Source organism: Notolepis coatsorum, assembly GCF_963971535.1.
Source record: "Notolepis coatsorum genome assembly, chromosome: 1".
In the NCBI taxonomy this organism is placed as follows: domain Eukaryota; kingdom Metazoa; phylum Chordata; class Actinopteri; order Aulopiformes; family Paralepididae; genus Notolepis; species Notolepis coatsorum.
In genome coordinates, this window is record NC_140165.1 from 238618616 (window position 1) to 238631860 (window position 13245).

The 13245-nt window shown below is 48.2% G+C and overlaps 1 protein-coding gene across 1 annotated transcript in view; it reads right to left on the minus strand.

Moving 5' to 3' along the window:
• Positions 1 to 13245, minus strand: part of LOC311224391 (dynein axonemal heavy chain 1-like) — a gene marked incomplete at both ends in the record, with an annotated part of 190100 nt that overhangs the window by 128208 nt on the left and 48647 nt on the right. Inside the window, 11 exons of the mRNA XM_084309358.1 lie at positions 729 to 923; positions 7886 to 8063; positions 8302 to 8456; positions 8806 to 8897; positions 8991 to 9177; positions 9281 to 9367; positions 9461 to 9610; positions 10366 to 10479; positions 10698 to 10803; positions 11587 to 11775; positions 11951 to 12064. Coding sequence (XP_084165484.1) covers positions 729 to 923; positions 7886 to 8063; positions 8302 to 8456; positions 8806 to 8897; positions 8991 to 9177; positions 9281 to 9367; positions 9461 to 9610; positions 10366 to 10479; positions 10698 to 10803; positions 11587 to 11775; positions 11951 to 12064 — 1567 coding nt within the window. The remainder of the gene's footprint in view (positions 1 to 728; positions 924 to 7885; positions 8064 to 8301; positions 8457 to 8805; positions 8898 to 8990; positions 9178 to 9280; positions 9368 to 9460; positions 9611 to 10365; positions 10480 to 10697; positions 10804 to 11586; positions 11776 to 11950; positions 12065 to 13245) is intronic.

Here is a 13245-nt window from a genome sequence, read left to right on the forward strand (position 1 = left end):
AGTACTTGTGTTGTGCTAACAAGAAGCTATTTGCCTAGCTGGATGCAGTCTGGACAGTGGATATACATCAACAGTCTGGGACTGTGGGACAGTGGACATATACACTTTATCAAGCCCTCCTGAACCACGTTTCAACTAAACAGTGAGTTAATGCGGTCTCTCTCTCTCTCTCTCTCTCTCTCTCTCTCTCTCTCTCTCTCTCTCTCTCTCTCTCTCTCTCTCTCTCTCTCTCTCTCTCTCTCTCTCTCTCTCTCTCTCTCTCTCTCTCTCTCTCTCTCTCTCTCTCTCTCTCTCTCTCTCTCTCTCTCGCTCTCTCGCTCTCTCTCTCTCGCTCTCTCTCTCGCTCTCTCAACACAGCGTGATGTTGTTGTTGTTAATTTCGCCGTGGGTGATGCATAATGGATGAATGAATGAATGGTAACTTGTTTAAAATGACAATATATATATATGTGTTCATTATTGGATTGATCATACGTGTACTAGTGTAGTATGAATTAACTCGACTTAACGTTGGAAACGTTGTCGAGTCAGTGTCCGCTTGGTCAGCTGTCCGCTTGCCCCCCCCCCCCTTCACCCCCCCCCCCGTGCCCACCCAAATGTAGTTCACACCGGCCGCCACTGATCTACAGTATCTTACAGTGGTTCCCCCTGTTGGTTTTTGACTCCATGTCCATTTCATTTTCTCCCTAAACCTTCCATGCATTCCCCTTACTGTGGTTCTCAGTTACCTGTAGGAACCTGGTGAACAGGGAGTCCAGCTGCTCTGTGTAGGGCTTCAGGAGGACAGGGACCTGCTTCAGCCAGCATTCAGTGAAGGGTGTGAGCCCCAGGATGCTGGGCTCCAGGTACACCATCCCACAGCGAGACACAGTGGCTGGAGAGGCCACCGACAGGTCCTCCACCTCGAACATCATGGTCATAGTCTGCAGGAGGAACCACACACAACATGCACCTCAAACATAATGATCATAGTCTGCAGGAGGAACCACACACAACATGCACCTCGAACATCATGGTCAGTCTGCAGGAGGAACCACACACAACATGCACCTCGAACATCATGGTCAGTCTGCAGGAGGAACCACACACAACATGCAAATGCTCCATACAGGTGTGGTCGAAAATATTATCATGTACATAGCTCTGTTATAAATACATATTTCTCTGTACAAAGCTTTTAGTTTAACTAGGCAAGACACTAGGCAACAGTCTGACAGTGTTCTTAAAACAACTTAAAGGTCAGGCCAGCTTGACATGACATGTCCAAGTAAATCACATCTTGTTATTTTTCTTGTCTTCATATCAATATTGTGACAGATACGACAAAACCCCTAATCTCATCTTTGTTTACCTTTCTTGTCATAGCTGTTATTAATTTGTCATATTTTGACGTCATGTCAAACTATGTATTTAATGTAAGTCTGACCAGAGCTCTTTCTCACTTTCTGGTCAGATGCTCATGTTTAGACTTTAGACTCTCTGATTGTAAATTGAGGATACTTTTTCTGTGGCCACAGAAACAGAAATAAACTATGTTCTATTTTTATACAATTTGACTCATCTGAATTTCTACAGTTCACTGTCTTGACCCATTTAAAATATTCCACAACACAGGTAATGAAATTTGCACAAGCTACCGACCGAATGCTGGTCAGTTTTCAGATGTGGCATGTGGTAAATCTGTCAATTCTACAATAATAGACACTTTGGCAGATTGCCTTGTCTATTCTAAAAACTGCTTTGGCTAGTAATCAATAAAGTTGGCTGGTGGAAATGTCCTGCCTGCTTAACAGGCGCTCGACCAACCAGTAGGAGTCACTGTTGCAACGACCAGGACTCATACCCCACCGGCGAACACTGACAATTAGGTTCGTAGGGGCGACTGACCAAGCCGGAGGTACCGCTACCGGGTATTGAACCCGGGTCTCTGCGGTGGTAGGCGAGTGCTTAGACCTCTACACTACCCAGCTGCCCCGGCTGGTGAAATAGCCACTGTGGCCAGAGTCAGACTGTTTGTAGCTGTAACGTTCCCCCCCGGTCCTGCTTCACAACTCCAATCTGTCTATGGACATTTCCCACTCCTGAACTATGTATTTCAACCACCAGGTGGCCTAGTTCAGTGTGTACATCTTTGTTGTCTTGTATTTAATAATTTCCTGTCTGTCATCACCAATCTGTTGTTTGTTCATCTGTTGTCTGTGCTGTGCCCCATTGTCTAGTCTAGTTTTGTCTCCCTTGTGTCTGTATCTATGTGCTGTTTGGTCTTGTCATGTTTCAGTATATTAACCCTAGTAATTGTTCCACCCAGTTGTTCCACCCAGCTGTGTCTAATTTACCAATCACCCTCATGTCTCTAATTAGTCTATGTATGTAAGTGTTGTCTGCCCAGCATTCCTTGCTAGGTCATTACTCCTGTTACCGTTGTCCCTGTGTGCTGTCTACCTTGTGTACCCCCCATGAAGCTTCCTGTATTTCCCTGTGAGCGCCTGGATACTGGACTTTCTAAGTGAAAGGCCCCAGGCAGTCTCAGAGTGGGGGGTCAGACCTCCAACACCATCACCCTGAGTATCGGGTCCCCCCAGGGCTGTGTTCTGAGCCCCCTGCTGTATTCACTATACACACATGATTGTGTGGCCAAGTTCAGCGCCAACTCCATAGTGAAGTTTGCGGACGACATGGTGGTGGTGGGGCTGATCTCTGACAACGACGAGAAGGCCTACCGGGAGGAGGTTGATGCACTGGAACGCTGGTGTCAGGACAACAGCCTGCTCCTGAACATTGGTAAAACCAAGGAGCTGATTGTGGATTTTAGGAGAACACAGCAGGGGACACACACCACTGTGGATAAACGGGGCTATCGTAGACAGGGTGAGCAGCTTCAAGTACCTGGGGGTCCACATCTCAGAAGCATTCCTACTAGTGAGGCAGTGCTTTCACTAGTAGTTGCAGCCACCACTGGTGCTCCGTGCTTGTGAAGCAGGTGGCATCAGTCCTTTGCCTCTGACATGGTGGAACGTGTCCCGCCTGGCAGACGCCATGAGGCGAGTCGGCTCGGCAGGTGGCTGGTGGGCTGTTAAGCCTATACCGCCACGGTATAGAATTAGCAGCGACTAGTAACATTGTTCGAATTGCTGTTTTTTCTGTCAAATGGTGTCGGGTGGCGGGGCCTTAGGGCCAGCCAACGTCGAAACATCGCATGAGGTTTTGAGGTTATTAGCTTTGACCTAGCCGCAAGCTATAACCGCAGGGAAGGCTAGGATGCTGTCAACGCTTGTTTACAGACATCTTGGTTGGATCAGTCTCCCCTTGAGGGGGAGACGTTTTTTCCCTCCTCAGGGCTCCCCTCTCCGCAGAGGGACTTTGGTCTTTCCGCAGGAGCGCGGGCGGTATTTGACCTAGGCCCCACACCACCTCACACCGCGCAACCAGAGGTGAGGGCGCAGCCTCGCCAGCAGCTGTGGCGAGGCCCTCGACCAGCGGCCATGTTTGTCAGATGTCAGCTTCCCCCGTATCAAACCGGCCTTTTCTGTCGGGGTCCCCCCTTGGGTGCGATTGCCTCGTTGGTAGTGTCGGGGTGCGGTATCCCAGCTCCACGAGACGCCCTGCTCATGCGGTTGGCGAGTCCAGGGTTGGCAACGCACAGCGGGTGGGACCGGGCCGCCTATCTACGGTTTCTGGCGGACCAGCGCCAAGTGGCGGCGCCAAGTGGTGGCTACAGCAGTGCCATATGTCGAGGTGGATGGAGAGAACGCTGAGGCGGGGACTTGTGTTTACACAACCCCACCCGTTTTCAGATTTGGTACAGACCCTATTGTCGGGGTCAACAGCAGTGACAGCTCTGGCCGACGAGATCCAATCCATCGTCGTGGTCCCAAAGGAGGACGCGATGCGTGGCAAGAAATCGGGGGGGGGGGGGTGTCAGACCTATACTGGACCTGTCCCATGGAAGGTTCAGAATTTTGACCGTCTCCCACCTGTTAGACGTTGTCAGGTGGGGACCTGGTTCTCCTCCATAGACCTGTAGGATGCGTATTCGCATCCCGATCTTCCATCCTAGGGCTTACCTACGCTTCCTTTGCAGGGCTTAGCGTACGAGTACCAGAGGCTGCCGTTCGGCTATTCTCTGGCTCCCCGCATATTCACCAAGTGCGTGTAGACCACACTGGTGCCTCTGCGTCGTCAGGGGTTACGAAGTGTATTCTGCCCTGGACGATGTTCTGGTCCTTGGCCGGTCAGGGTAGATCGCCAGGTCTCATACCAGGCAGGTGGTGTCTCACCAGCCTGGGTTTAGCTGTAGACTGGAAGTAGAGTTCTCCTCTTCCCAGTCAACGGGTGGAGTACTTGGGCTTTTTCTAAGCTCAAGGTCTATATGGGCATCCCTCTCGGAGCGGCGGCGAGTGATTGGTTCTCGGTGCACTCGGGAGGTTCCGTCCTAGGACGGTTATGGCGCTGTCCGTGATGCGCCTGCTGCTGGGGTCCCTATTGGCCTCCTCTTCATGGAGAGGATGCAGAGGTGGTTTTTTCCAGTATGGAAATGGTCCAGACATAGTCGGGCAGGTCTGGGACCGATTCCGTGGCCGTCCGGGATTCTGTACGCTTTCCCCCCCTTACACCGGTTCCTGACAGGCAGCGAGCGAGCGAACTGGAGACGAAATCGCGCACGACACTGTCCTGATATGACGCGCCGCTTGTCCGAGTGTGTGTCAGTATTTACCTGGAAGCACAGGGGCAAAGCAGCCTGCGATTCTAGACCAATAAAAAGTGTTTAGGGGCAGGACTCGGCCGCGTAATCGCTCAACTAGAGAGACAGTGAGCGAATATTTGAGGGGGGAGCGGCATCGCCGCTCAGTTCGCTGTCGCTCGCGGTAGGTCAGGATAGTCTGATTGAAACGAATACATTTTAATAATTTTCGCAATCACGCTCGCTCGCGTCGCTCCCTGTCAGGAAGGGGTGTTACACCTGATAGCTCAGCTGTTGGGGTGGGTACGTCGGGAGCGTGGGACTTGGTCCTGGTCGTGCCAGGCCGGGGCTCAGCTGTGTGGTCCCCGGCCCTGATTCAGCTCTGTGTGGCCCCGCCGTGGCCTGTTCCGTGGTCACCGCGGGCCCTCTCTCAGGCACGTGGAACTCTGTTCTGCCTTCCTGTTCTGGGGCAGCCTCTAGGCTTGGCTGCTGACAGTGTGAATCTGGTGGGGATGCGTCTTGACTATTCTGTGGTTAACGCTATCCGGTACGCGCACGCTCCGTCCTCTGCCACGGCTTACGCTAGGGAGTGGCGTATGGTAGAGTGTGGGGGCGGAACGTTGTTCAGCCACCCTCTCGTGGGACATTCCTGCTTGGCGCTCGGCGTCTCAAGCTGGTGGAACGTTCTCTGTCTCCGAGTGGGACCTCCAACTGGTCCTCGGCCGGTTGTCTGAGGCCCCGTTTGAGCCTCTTGAGCAGGCGTCGTTGGAGCAGCTGTCTTTCAAGACTGCGTTCCTACTGGCCATCACCTCCGCTAAGCGCGTGGGTGAGCTGTGTGCTCTCTCGGTGCGGCCTGAGTGCTTGTCTATTCGTGCCAATAGCGGTGCGACTCTAGGCCTAATCCAGTCTTCGTGCCAAATAATATCCGCTCTTTTCGCTCCAGGGATATTGTGATATTGTGATTTCATCCGCCTCCTCACGCTAGTGGGTTAGAGGCGAGCCTTCATCTGTCGTGTCCTGTCCGTGCTTTGGGGGTTTACCTCAGTCGGACTCGGGATCTCAGGGCTACCGATCAACTTTTTGTTTGTTACGGTGGCCCTCGCACTGGTAAGGCACTGTCCAAGCAGCGCCTGTCACATTGGTTGTGCGAGGGCATTGCCCTTTGCTACACGTTGGCTGGACAGGCCCCCCCTGGGGGTGTCAGGGCGCACTCCACTCGTGGAGTGGCAGCCTCTGCCGCCTTGTTAGGGGGGGCCTCGGTGGAGGACATCTGTGCTGCGGCCTCCTGGTGCTCCCCGGGTCCCTTCGTTAAGTTTTACCTCATGGACATGACTGGGGGTTCTGTCTCCCAGGCGGTTCTGAGGTCTGGGACCTCGCCTGCGTCGCGCCTCTCGGTGGGTTAGCAGGGGTGTGTGGGTGTGTGCCACGGGGTGATGTGTCACACGTGGTCCCGCCTGTACTGTGCGTTTTTAGGGGTCTCTGGTTCCCTCTTTTTCGCACTTTGGTAGAGTTGACTGCCACCCCCCCTTCACTAGGATGGGCGGGTGGATGGGACTCCCCTCCCCCCTGGTAGTAGGGCTTGCGGGTCCTCAGGGGGTACACTTGTCGGGCCATGCGTCTGCTCTGCCCCATATCTCATTATGGCGAATAGCGAGACGCGATTGCCAGTAATGCTATATAACAAAAGGTTATCCTATAACCTAGTTATATGAATACTGGCTGAGCGTCTCGCTCTTAGCGCCCTGAGGTCCCTTGGTTGAGTTTTCAATGTTGGAAACTTTTTTTCCGAGGAAGGGGGAGTGTGACCATGTCCGGCGTTTTATAGGAGGATGCCGGGGCGTGGCCTGGTCAGGTGCATGGGTGCATTTGTTTTGTTCATGAGCACAGTAGGTGTTGGAGATAAGAGATATCTCATTATGGCGAAGAGCGAGACGCTCAGCCAGTATTCATTATTCATATAACTAGGTTATAGGATAACCTTTCGTTGTCAAGCCTTGTCAATATACCCCCCCCTCCTCACTAATGGAACTGTGCCGCAGAGTCACGTTAGAACGTTAGTTTAGTGGCTAACATGAGTTAGCTTAGCGGTAGCCCCTTTCGTGACTGTGATGCAAGCCTTGCATCAGTCACGAAAGGGGCTAGCTTAGCGGCTAACGTTAGCCCTGTTGCTGTGCTAAAGCAAGTCTCCTCTCAGCCTCCTTAGCCAAATTGAAATGACAAAACTATTATGGCAAGGTCCGTGAACAAGTGGAGAAAAACTCAGTACAATTAAACACTATGCAACGACCACTGCAAACAGCGAGTGAATCGTCAAATAACGTTAACGGCATTGCTACTGCTGTGACTAGCTGCTCTATACCGGTCACAAGGTATGAAGGTATAGTCAAAATCCATACCGTAGCGCAAATTCATACCGTTTATACCGTTTATACCGTCCACCCCTACTTGTATGCCATGACAAATAAAACTCTTGACTTGACTTGACTTGACTTGACTTGAGTCCGTTCATGTATTGCTTGCCCACGTTTTCCAGCATTGCTGAGGTTTGTTTTTGAGTTTGAAGTTCGCTTTTGTTTACTGCCAATTCTAACGTTACGTAACGTTACTTGTTTGCTACGTTCAAGTAAAGCTTATTTACAACGTCGACTCGTGCCTCGTCTCTCTCACCCTCCACTGCCTCTCCTTGTGTCTAAATCTGCATTTGGATTCTACACACCTCTACCACAGTCATGCCATCTAAACGTTCCCGCATGTGGTAAATCTGTCAATTCTACAATAATAGACACTTTGGCAGATCGCCTTGTCTATTCTAAAAACTGCTTTGGCTAGTAATCAATAAAGTTGGCTGATGGAAATGTCCTCCCTGCTTAACAGGCGCCCCGACCAACCAGTAGGAGTCACTGTTGCAACGACCAGGACTCATACCCCACCGGCGAAGAGTGACAATTATGTTCGTAGGGGCGACTGACCAAGCCGAAGGTACCGCTACCGGGTATTGAACCCGGGTCTCTGCGGTGGTAGGCGAGTGCTTAGACCTCTACACTACCCAGCTGCCCCGGCTGGTGAAATAGCCACTGTGGCCAGAGTCAGACTGTAGGTAGCGTGCTGTAGATTAGTGCCCTGGCTTGGTATAAAACCCAGAAGACAGGACAGAGAAAATGTACAGGAAAACAGAGCTGTGAAGAATAAAAAAGATCCCCTTACCTCAGAGAGCTTGATGATTTCTCCAGAGCTGAGACAGAGCTTCTTGTTGTCGTCCAGCACAGTGTTCATGTTCTCAATCCACACAGCATCCACTGGTCCGTCAAACATGTACCACCTCTTATCCTGGTCCATCATAACTGCCCCTCCACGGATGAGACATGACAGGATCCCATCTGTCCTACAGGTCGCAACAGGGAGGAGGCCTGAGTTTGCATGTGCGAATGTGTGCCATTTTGTGCAATCAAAGTGTATGTTTGGCTGCAACGTTATAATAGAATAGAATAGAATAGAAATAGAATATAAGAGTATACTGTATTTAACACCAACTCAGTGTGCCCAGTATTTGACTCCGTTATACAGTAAAATATGCCCCGTGATTCTTGTGTGTTATCTTCAGAGGACAAAACATGACTTACCACTCATGTGTGAGCAGGTCAAACTCCCCGTAGAGCTGTCCCATGGTGATAGACTTTGGGTTGAGGACGAATGTGTGGATCGCCTCATACACTCCACCGCTAACAGACACCTGGCCCTTTAAAAATGTAATGGCCGCTGCCAGGATCTGATAACACTGAGAGGTTGTCACATAGCAAAGAGTTACATGTGATACCCTCATTCAAATCATCAACACCATGATCTCATAACACTGAGAGGTCATGTAGCAAAGAGTTACACATGATAGCCTCATTCAAATCATCAACACCATGACCCACATTGAAACCTCAAACAGGGCTGTTGGAGGACTACCATGTATCTACAGAGTTAACTTTTCAGAAAGAAAAACACTTTTTAAAATCATACAATGGGTTTCATACAGCAGGCTCTATGGAAGTTAATCAATACATGACCATGAGATCCTTCAACAAATGATCAAAAAGTCTAATCTGGTTTTCACATAACATCCTCCATGCAATGATCACCTTGGTTTTTCCTGAGCCAGTGGGTCCAACCAGCATCAGCCCATGTCTCACCACCGTGGTCTCATACAGCTGAATACACTTAGTAATATATCCTGCCAAGTAGAAGAACATTACATGATCAACATATTGCCATCTCATCCTTTGTCTTCAACTTGCCTACTACAAAACCTTTTCTACACACTAACCGTCCACGTCTTTGAGGTGCATCCTGGCACAGACGCTGCGTATAGACTCCTCCAGAGTACCATAGTCGATGGGCTGCTCTTTGATCTCGGGGAACAGATCCATCACGATGCCGTTGAAGAGCTTCAGGTCATCCTGGAGGAACTTGGGCACATTTACGTCTCGAATCGCCCGCAGGCAGATCAGCTCCTGAAGGCAGGAGGAGAGACCATGAAAGAATACATACTGGTATATGAGTGGCATGTGCATAACAACACTGTCAGAAGCTGTCACAGGGTGCAGATACACAAACCTCGTCCATGGCAAGGTTTTCTCTCTTCAGGTTCCCAGCGGCAGAGATTACAGTCTTCACAGCCCTCATGCCAAAATCATAGTGATCCTGCCACAAATACAAAAAGAGCATGTCACCGATAGCACGTGATACAACCTTTTAGTCAGGTTGAGGTGAATCGAACACGTGTCAAGAGTTTACCTGGGAACTGAGCTGCTCTGAAGATAGTTTGAAGGTGGTCGTGATCTTCTTGGAGAGAACTTGGGCCGCGCTGAAGCCAAACGAGTAGAGGGAGATCTCAGCTATCATAGCATAGTCGGGCACCATCATAGCCATGGGCCGGAACAGGGCCTGTTTGGAAAGAGAGGTGAAGAACCCCAGTCTGTCATGACACGTGTCAAACTCAAAATCATACTTAGATATTACCTTCAGGTGGCCAACTGTACAGTAGAGTTCTGTTTTCACCACGGTTCCGGGGGTCAAGTTTTGTTTTATTTGTCACAAAAAATATACAGCTTGCCTGACCGCAACAGTGCAAAGAGGAAGTTGTTGGGGAGGCTAGAGTTTATCACAGTGAGCTTGAAACATTATTGAATAACAGGGCTAGGCATTTAATTTATTTTATCCATCCTAAACCTCTCCATAAAACAGGGATACGTCCCCAAAGACTTCAAAACCCCCCTGCACAAAAAATGCAGCAAATTAGACCCAGGCAACTACCGCCCTGTTTCTAATCTTACCGGTCCACAGTTGTTTAAGATGGTAACAGTGACACTGAGATAAGTCTGTGTATACGGATCCATTTTCTGTTTCAGAAGTGAAAACACTACCATAGAATAAAGACTATTTGAGTATAAAAACTCAAACAAAGATTCTGTGGGTCCACAAAATCAGTCTCCCCATTCATTGTCTATGGAGCAGCTCCAGACTTTATACAGTACCTGATTACATCGCAAGTTTCATTCCTACTTAATCTTAATAGTTCACAGCTATTCATTGGACTTTCCATGGAAATAACATATTGGAAATAAATGGTAAATAAAAATGGAGTAATGAGGTTTTTCACGTGACAACAGTGATAATATATAGTAAAATTTTGTGAAAACCTTGAGATTGTCAGGTAGTTCCGTGCGACCGGCGTAACCAGGGTTCATGGTGATGAAAACCGCACAGGACGGAACCAGGGGGATCTCTTGTCCTTCAAACATAAAGCGCTTCGCCTAGACACACACACACACACACACACACACACACACACACACACACACACACACACACACACACACGCGCGCGCGCGCGCACTCACGCACGCACGCACTCACACACACACACACACACACACACACAGTAATTCAACTGAACAATACTACGTACATCTCATATGTTCACTCACAAACATTCTTGTTCATCATCACTGTGTCTATATGCCTGGCCTCACCCTTTGCTGTTGGGCCACCTGGATACAGCTCATCTGTTGAGCCACCACAGACAGCACCTCTACATCGATACGGTTAAACTCATCAAAACACGCCCAAGCCCCCGAGCTGGAAGGTAAAATGAAAGACAAGTGTGGTTGAATAAATTATTATTATTAGATTATATATTGTAACTATATTTATTGTAGGATAAATATAACTGAGAGGGCATACATATGTGCATATTGCCCATATGCACATGTCCAGAGTTAATTATATCGCTATACACTGCCTTTTTTCTTTATTAAATTTCTTTTTTTGTATTTCTCCACTGTACTATAATTCTATGACCTGTACCATGTATTCTACTACCTGTACCTCCCCTCCCCCTCCCCATGCGGCCTGAATTTCCCCAAGGGGATCAATAAAGGAATATCTTATCTTATCTTAAATACCATCCCCGAAATGACACCCTGAAACGACTCCCTGGAATGATTCCCTGAAACGACTCCCTGAAATGAATACAAATACTCTCGGGTTGAATAAATACCATCCTGAAATGACTCCCTGAAATGACTCCCTGAAATGGTTTCCTGAAATGAATAAATACTCCCTGGTTGAATAAATACTATCTCTGAAATGACTCCCCTGTTTCACATTCAAAGAAGAATAAAGTTCACATGCACACTAAATAGAATTATATTATTATTAGTATTCAGATATATACAAGTATATATACAGGAATATCTTTAACTGGGGTGTGAAGACACATACTGGAAATATAATTATCATCCCCAGTATGACCTTTACCAGGATATGAGCCAGTACTGTATCTGGAATACCGTGTGCATGTGAACACACTCAGCGGTACGTGACATGAAATTTTCCAGCTGGGAGGTCTGACTCGCTCACCTGGCCAGTCCCTTGAGGAACTTGCCCATGGCGATGAAGTCCAGCTGGTCGGAGCAGTTGAACACCACAGTCTGGATGGCCAGAGCCTTGCCCAGGTCCTTGGTGGTCTCAGTCTTCCCTGTGCCTGCAGGCCCTGCAGGGGCCCCTCCAAGCTTCAGGTGCAGGGCCCCCGTCAAGGTCAAGTAGCACCTGGATGAGATAGAAAATGTTTACATTTACATCAGCAGTGTTTTATTGAGAGCTCGACTAGGATAAAGAAAAACAGTCCTGCGTCATGTGACATCCATGTTTTCATCCAAGAGAGTGTGGCGTTAATGCAACACGAAGCTAAAACAGTATGAATATGTGGATATCAAAGGCTGACCTGTCAGTGAGTGGCGTGATGACCAGACGTCCTGTGTTACCCAGGTATTCATATCCATACAAGAACTCTGCATTCACTGCTCTGATGTACAAGTCATTTTTGGACCAGTAATATCTGAAAACAATATAATTTTTCTACTTTCAATATTTCAAAATGACAGTATGTAAGAGGTATCCGCAGTCGGTATCAGTTACAAGTTGCCTATTCTTTTTTACAAAATCTTTTTTACAAAATCATTTGCTGGTACATTATTGATCGATTCGTGAATATGCTAGTGTAACGGGGAAGCCTGTGGGTATGTCCACAGTCACGGAAACAGGTGTGTTGACGAGTGACTGTGGCAGTGCGGGCTGGTAAGTTAAACTCACTTCCTCATAACAGGGTTAATAGACGCATAGGTACGGTAGTTAGGAGTGAATTCACTTCTTAGTGCAGCGGCCTGTGTCGTCGCCCGCGGACGTGGGAGCCCCCTGTTCGACTCCCCCTCGGGACATTAACATTTAACATCAAACACAACGCAGACCAGTATGATCCGTCACACTAGCCATATCACTGAAGAAGGACATAGTCCGAAACATGTCTGTTTCCTATTCAGGCTGCCATTAAAAACATTGAACCTGAGAGTGCTGGTCCGGCTACCCTACTTTTTGATATACTCGATTCGTGAATATGAAATGTAGTAGAACATATTACAGTTATGCTCATGAATCCCAATTTGAGAGATTTAACCTAAAAAAGGACTTGTTCAATGTTTCCATGACATTTTCTTAATGTTCTGTACATTTTAGTTTAGTTTAGCTTAATTGTATTTAATGTTTATTTAAATAGGGACAGAAACTTCACCAAAAAGGAAGGCTGATTTATTTTGCACATAATCTCAAACACATCCAAAAACTCTTAACAATTTTGCACACATTAATTTAGTTTGACAGTTATTGAAAGTAAATTAGTCGGGGACGGAGACTTCAAGATGGCGGCCGTGCAGTAAGCAGCTCGCATTATATGCTCCCGGTGCTAAAAGGCTAAGCTATCTAATAAACTGTTTTAAGTTCGAATTACTTCCAGGAATAGCAAAGGGGAAAACATTTACAAGACTATTCTATTGAGAAAATTAGATGATAAACTCTGAGACAGGAGAAGGTGTGAGGTTTTGTCCATTGCTCACCTACTCGCTCTGTTCCTTTAAGCCTACTCGCTCTGTTCCTTTAGTTTCTGTTAATCAATTGCACTCACCTCACTAGCCCCCACCCTCGCGTTCGTTACTCTCGTTTTCTCTTCAGCAGCCACACCCTTGT